At 41.8% G+C, this 7,500-nt stretch overlaps 1 protein-coding gene across 1 annotated transcript in view; it reads left to right on the forward strand.

The window, feature by feature from the left end:
• LOC106817753 overlaps positions 1–3,245 on the forward strand; it is a 23,157-nt gene extending 19,912 nt beyond the window's left edge. The window contains exons 6-9 of the mRNA XM_014822447.1: positions 94–204; positions 1,105–1,267; positions 2,278–2,378; positions 2,869–3,245. Of these exons, the coding sequence (XP_014677933.1) occupies positions 94–204; positions 1,105–1,267; positions 2,278–2,378; positions 2,869–2,877 (384 nt within the window). The 3' untranslated portion in view covers positions 2,878–3,245. The remainder of the gene's footprint in view (positions 1–93; positions 205–1,104; positions 1,268–2,277; positions 2,379–2,868) is intronic.
• Positions 3,246–7,500: the final 4,255 nt, after the last annotated feature.

Here is a 7,500-nt window from a genome sequence, read left to right on the forward strand (position 1 = left end):
ATGTGATGTGAACTGTATGTGAACTGTATATGAAAAACACAGTTCTACCACCGCGGCAGTCTACACCACATTGGGGTTTCTCTATGATTGCAGGGGTTTCTGGCGCAGAAGAATCGCTTCGCGGACATATGCTACATCAAAAGACTCGACCCGATCTTGGATAGCACGTACGAGAATGCGCGCGCAGACGTCGCCGCTATGACGGTGAGTCATCCCACCTGTAGGTGGCAGCAGCGTCGCTAGGCCGTGTCGTCTGGGTAGCGGTGACATTTGTCGTGAGCAATCGAGGAATTGAGTAGAGCGAGAGGGAAAACCGCCTTCCTTCAGTCAAAATCCTTAGCCTAGTACTAACCCTAACTGCTACCCTAACTTAACCCTAACCCTAACACTAACCATTTTCCTAGCCATAACAGATCAATAACAATGCCAAGAAATTATTCTCTTAATTATAATATTATTTTAATTTCTAATAATCACATTTTTGTATTGTGTATTTACTGATATAGGTTGTATGTATGGCGAGTATGTGTTGCTAATGTTGTGTGTATATTTCTATGTTTTGATACATGCGGTATGTGTGATTCTATGTGTTGATATACGTTGAACGTATGGCGTGTATGTGTTGATATAATTATGTTGTATATATATTTTGTATGTGTTGATATATGCTGTGTATATATTTATATCTGTTGTATGCATGGCAGGTTTGTGTTGATATATATTGTATACATATTATTTTTTTTACATATTTTGTATATAAGTTGTGAATGTGTTGATGTGTTGTAAGTATATTTTGTATTTGTTGACATATGTTGTATGTATGTTGTGTATGTGTTGACATATGTTGTGTATATGTTGTGTATGTGTTCATATGTGTTGACATATGTTGTGTGTATGTGGTGTCTGTGTTGATATGTGTTGTATGTATGTTGTCGTTTATCTATGTATGTCTTGCCTCGGAGACACATGCACACACACACCACTTTATGAACACAACTTGATCTGGATAAATTTCGGCATATGCTACGCTTTAACACTGTACAGATGTGCTCACGATAACATAGCTTGTCTAACGCCTCCCCTTTCCCCTTCATTCACCACCAGGAGGGTATGACCGCCCCCATGCCAGAATACATCGACATGGGGTACGACAGCCGTCCTATCGGACCTCTAGTACTTAAGGATGTCGCCGGTGATGACATTGCTGAGTTCTGTAAGGACATGCCCAGCTACTGGCTCTTCCCTGTACCCGAGGACCAACGACCAGGTAAGGTGACGACGATGATGACGACAACGACAACGACGATGATGACGATGATGATGGTGATAATGATGATGATGATTATGATGATGATGATGATGATGGAGATAGTGATAATGACGACGATGATGACGATGATGATAGTGATAATGGTGAAGATATTGACGGCGATGACAACGACGACGATGATGATGATGATGTCGATGATGGTGGTGATAACGACGACGACGATGACGACGACGACGGTGATGTCGCTGTTGGCGATGGAAACGATAATGATGTTGGTGGTGGAGGTTGTGGTGTAATTATTAGGGTGGTAATGCAATGGCAGGCCAGAAAGAGAAAGCGAGACCAAAATTCAACATGGCGGAGTTAATCAAACACGAGGCCAGAATGCAATTAATGGAAGACATGACATTAGGTTCCTTGCATATTTTTCTAATAAAATAGATTATATTACGCTACATAAGAATTCATTGATCAGTATTCATTAGAAATATTTTTTTAATGTTTTTAAACTATACCGTTGCGTACAACGACGGTGGCGCCACTACAAGCGCATCCACTGACAACGTTGCGCATCGCAACATTTGGCTGAAAGCTACAGACCGAGGGTGTGTCTTATGTATTAAATTAAGACGAGGAGGATTGCAATATCGTATACACAACTTTTAGTATGGACGAATTTGTCCAAAAATAAAAATCGTTCGGTTAAATAACAGATAGGTATAAATAGAATTGCACTAATCTAATTAGCCCTTTGTCTGTAACGTGCAAAATAAATCGGAAAAAGTGCAACTTTGTCAAAGTTGTAGCCAAATCGCGGGGTGTCATGTCAGCAGTCACAAATAACGATTTCGAAACTCACTGTTGTTTTAAGACAAATGTTGATGCGTGATTATAAAAATCGGTAGGTACCTACTATTATTCATGCACTTATTATCATAATACAGTCTAAAATTCTAGAGTATATCGCCATCTACACGTGCAATAACAAACCATTTATACAATTACAGAAGCGACGGGCGTTAGAACCAAGAGAAATCCGAAGGACGTAACCATCAATTGTAATAAGGCGAATGCATGCAACCGGCACGGATCAAGGGCTTACTTTGGCGTAAGATACACTCGAACGAAACCCTCTACAACATAGATGATTGAATTCACCCCTTAAAATTGTTCACTACCACTTGTCCCCGTAAAGTATTTCTTCTATGTTTGATTCCTATCCAATATCTATATCAATATATATTTATATATTGATTATGTTTGACCCATTCAGTCTTAGACAAGCCGCTGGACTGTTAACCCGATCCCCGAATTCATACACTCATTTCTTATTCACACAACTTATGACACGTGCCTTGAAATTCATTCTCTGGCATTTTTCTTCATTCATTTCAAGCCCCTGTCTCCCAAGAATTTAACTTGATCACTAACCTTCCAAATCTCTTGGATTGCTGTGGTGTGTGTGTGTGTGTGTGTGTGTGTGTGTGTGTGTGTGTGTGTGTGTGTGTGTGAGTGTGTGTGTGTGTGTGCGTGTGTGTGTGTGGATGTGATTAAGGGCACATGGAGTGTCTGTGTTTATATATGAATTCTCGTTGCAGTTTTACTAATGAGGGCAGGCTCAAGGTCATGGAAACTCCAACTCAAGGCCATGACCCCGACGTCACATGTCATCTAACGGACATTGTTAACTGTCGCCGCCATGTTGATTTAATGTTTCACGTGCTCAGGCGATCACGTGATAGAGTGAGACCGAATTTCTAATTCTGGTTCGTGATCGAATCGTAGTAGATTAGCATATAGTTGCGAATGACGTCACTCACGGATTACCGTGACGTCAGCTAATCAGCGTTGCACGCATTGATATTTGATTGCGCCACTAATTGCTGTTTATTATTGCGTCACAGCATAATTAACGTGAATACGGGATGGTGCCTGGTTTAACACTGGAATGCTGTTGTTAGAAGGATGCTATGATAGCCTCAAGAATATTAGAATAAGTTCGCCATATTCCAGCTAACAATCATCAATAAGTAAGTATACGATAACGTATTACCATAAATTCATGTAATAAATTGGCCGAAAAAATTACGGTATATATATAATTATATATTGGATCATTGATAGATGAAATTATGATCAAATCATTTCAATTGGAATCATTGAGCTTAAATCGTGAGATAAGATAGTAATCTTCAGTTGCAATTTCATCAATGGATGTCTGGTTGGGTGTAATAATAAAATAACGGTTACGGTAGATCGGATCCCTTGTTATTCGTTTATATCTTGTGCCTTCAAACATTCTCGTACGTCAAAGATGTACACGATGCAACCAACAGAGAGAAATAATACTTTTTCCGCCATCTTGTCGTACATTAAACAAGGAGGCAGCCGGATACGATGACGTCATCATCATCGATAGTTAAACTGCTTTCTGCTTTCGCTGGCCGAATTTTGTCAGAACGTTTTTATGTCAGAGCATTTTAAAAGTGGTCAACCGTGACTGCTCTGGCAATGTGATTGGTCAGTAAAGTCACGTGACACTTAGGTTAGGGTGGCGCGGTCGAAGTGGATCATTAGATTCGCGTTAGTGTTTTTTGTTTCATAAAAAACGTCGTTTTTGCGACTTTTCGCGGGATTCTAAACGTTGACGGCGAGTGCCAAAGCTCATCGAATGCTAAGTAACAAGGTGTTCACATCGTCTATATATATATATAAATATATATTATTAATATATTTATATAGTATATATATATATATATATATTATATTATATATTATATATGCCTTTCGTTTCCTTGTCAAACATCCTTGTTTGATAGGAATACATAATAGACTCGATAGAAGGGAAAGAAAAGGGAATAGACAGCGAAAGAAGGGATCCAGAGGAGTGGAAGAGAGAGAGAGAGAAGAAGAGAGAGAGAGAGAGAGAGAGAGCGAGGGAGAGAGAGACGCGAGAGAGAGAGTGAGGCGAGACGAGAGAGAGCGAGGAGAGAGCAGAACGAGAGCTAAAAAGAGAGTGAGAGCTAAGTAGAGAGAGAGCGAGAGAAAAAGGGACAGTGAGTGCGAGAGTGAGAGAGAGAAAGCGAGAGAGAGAGAGAGAGAGAGAGAGAGAGCGAGAAAGCGAGAAGAGAGAGAATAGATAGTATATAATATATAGAGAGAGAGAGAGAGAGAGAGAGAGAGAGAGAGAGAGAGAGAGAGAGAGAGAGAGAGAGAGGAGAGAGAGAGAGAGAGAGAGAGAGAGAGAGAAAGAGAGAGAGAGTTGTACGCCGGATTTTGTTCGCTACCAGGAACGTTACTGGAACTACAAACAGCAGGTTACGAATTTGCTGTGACCTCGGAATAATTTGTTTGTGTGTGTGTGTGTGGTGTGTGTGTGTGTGTGTGTGTGTGTGTGTGGTGTGTGTGTGTGTGTGTGATGTGTGTGTATGTGTGTGTGCGTGCGCGCGTGTGTGCGTGTTGTGCGTGTGTGCGTGTGTGGCGTGTGTGCGTGCGCGCGCGCGGTGCTGTGTGTGTGTGTGTGTGTGTGCGTGCGTGCGTGTGTCTGTGTGTGTGTGTGCGTGCGTGCTGCTGGCGCGCGCGTAGCGCGTGTGTGTGTGTGGTGTGTTTGTGTGTGTGTGTGTGTTGTGTGTGTGTGTGTTGTGTTGTGTGTGTGTTGTGTGTGTATGAACTACGTCTTTAACTACAAGCATGTCACGCACGCACGCCGCCTTTTCGCCATTATAATAATAGTTCAACAACCCTCCTGCTGGCGATATAACATTTTGGCCTTCCGAGAAGCAGTACACGACCATGATCGACCGCCAGCGCCATCAGCGGCGGCAACAATGTCTATCTACCCAAACGTGCGAGCGACAGCAGCAACGAGGGCGCGGCACCGGCAGTTAGATGCGATATGATATGACTACTAGGCCTCTAGGATATGACTACTAGGCACTTAAAAAAAAAAACAACCCTAACCCTAACCCTAACCTAACCTAACCCTAAACCTAACCTAAACCCTAACCCTAACCCTAAAAAAAAAAAAATTTAAATATAAATTTAATTGCCTAGTAGTCATATCATATCGCATCTTTCTGTCCTTTGCGAGGGCGCGCGTCTGACGTCATCATCGGCAAGCAAGCCTGGTTCACATACGTAGCGCGTGCGACCTTGTAAGCTATTCATATGCGCTCGTGGATCACTCACCTCAACGTTTGTCGAGTGTCGCGCTTGGAGCTATCTTCTCTATTGACAACTGTGAAGCAAGACTTTTTCATGGGTATATATATATATATTATATATATATATATATAATTATATATATATATATATATGGCCGCCACCTGACATATGCAAGAATAAAGTGTGTGGGTGCGCGCCGCGCAGTATATATATATATATATATTATATATATTATATATTATAATATATATTAGAGAGAGAGAGAGAGAGAGAGAGAGAGAGAGAATGAGAAGTAAAATCATCACAGCGAGAGAGAGAGAGAGAGAAGTAAAATCACACAGGAACACACATGTAGCTAAAAAACAAATTCAAATAATAGGTTAAGGGTGTTTAAGTTTTAATACGCGAGCTTTCTAGATGTACATCTCTTCATCCGGCACTTCAGCAGACATTAGCCGCGTTCACTGACCCGGATCAAAAACGACACGGAGAGTCGTTGAAGAGAGCGTTCACACGACGTTTGATCGATCAGTTCTTGGACATGTCTCTACACGAATGGATATGTCTTGGATATGTCCAATATATACAAGAACAGATCGATCAAACGTCGTGCGAACGCTCTTTTCAACGACGCTCCGTGCCGTTTTTGATCAATAAGAATATCAACTGCAATCTCTACCTATCAACTCTAAACTAATATAAACATTACAAATTTTCCACATTTCCAAATTTTCCAAATTGACAACATTACAACACTCCAGAGTGGGTGCGAAAACGACACGGGTCAAAATGACACGGGTCGTTTTCGTACCGAAAAAAAACGTTCCGTGTGAACGCTTGGCCCGGGACGCATTTGACCCGGGTCAAAGTGCTCCGTGTGAACGCGGCTATTGACTGACGAGGTGAGTATGACGTCACACACAATGCGTGACGTGTGTAGAGGGTTCATATAGGGTCAATGTGGTCTGTATACGTGTAGTATATATGTGTATTGATGTGTTGACGACGTCATAGACCCATTCTGCAGCTCGTGTGGGGGATAAAGGGGATTGGTTTTCACACGTCTAAGGAGGGTTGAGGGTTGGAGAGGGGGGAGTATAAAACCGTTTGCTTGTGATTCTGGAAGCTGGTTGGTGTGTGTTTTGGCCCCCGCTTATGTACTCATGTTCAGCAGACATATCTGCTGAATTGCCTGATGAAGAGATGTACATCTCGAAAGCTCGCGTATTAAAACTTAAATACCATATTATTTGAATTTGTTTTATATATATATATATATATATATATATATATATATATATATATATATATATGTGTGTGTATTATACGCACACGCATGTGTTCACAATCAATTCGATATTCTATACCATGCTTCATTCAGAAACTATTTCCTGCTCCTACTCTTTCCTTTAATAACACGCGGAATTTCACAAAAATCTCGACGTTTCAACACAAAAGTGCAAATTTATCGTGCGCGGGCAAGTGCCACCACCTGGTGGCGCATAAGGAAAACTTCCACCCAACGCTTATGGCGGTTCTCGGTTCGCGCGTTTCCACGACAACCCGCTTCCGCATCTTCCCGTCTCGTGACGTTACGTTCTGTCGTCGGCAGCCGGGTTTCTTGAGCGTCACTACACGGCCGTTGGCGATGACGATGTAAAGATAGACTATGACGTCATTTTCGATGACACAACGCGCAAACAGCGCACCCCTGTATGTGTTTTGTCAGATGTTCGTTCACCGTGATCGTAGCTTTCGATGATGTCATCGCGTCAGTCATGTCAAGATCTTCCAAAAAACATTTCATTTTTACAAGGCAATGACGTCATTATCTGCCCTCAGCTAACACCGTGTTAGATAATTTTAATTTAATTTATAATAATTTTTGTCTCGCTTCTCAAGCTTTCATTTGTTTACCCCACTACTACTATCCAACCGCCTGCCCCTCACCTGTGGGGGCCGCAGTAGATTTACAAGGCAATGACGTCATTATCTGCCCCGAGCCAACACCGTGTTACATAACGCGGCTGCGCTCTGAAATGACATCACGTAGTTCAGTGACGGCA

Source organism: Priapulus caudatus, unplaced genomic scaffold, assembly GCF_000485595.1.
Source record: "Priapulus caudatus unplaced genomic scaffold, Priapulus_caudatus-5.0.1 Scaffold1852, whole genome shotgun sequence".
In the NCBI taxonomy this organism is placed as follows: Eukaryota; Metazoa; Priapulida; class Priapulimorpha; order Priapulimorphida; family Priapulidae; genus Priapulus; species Priapulus caudatus.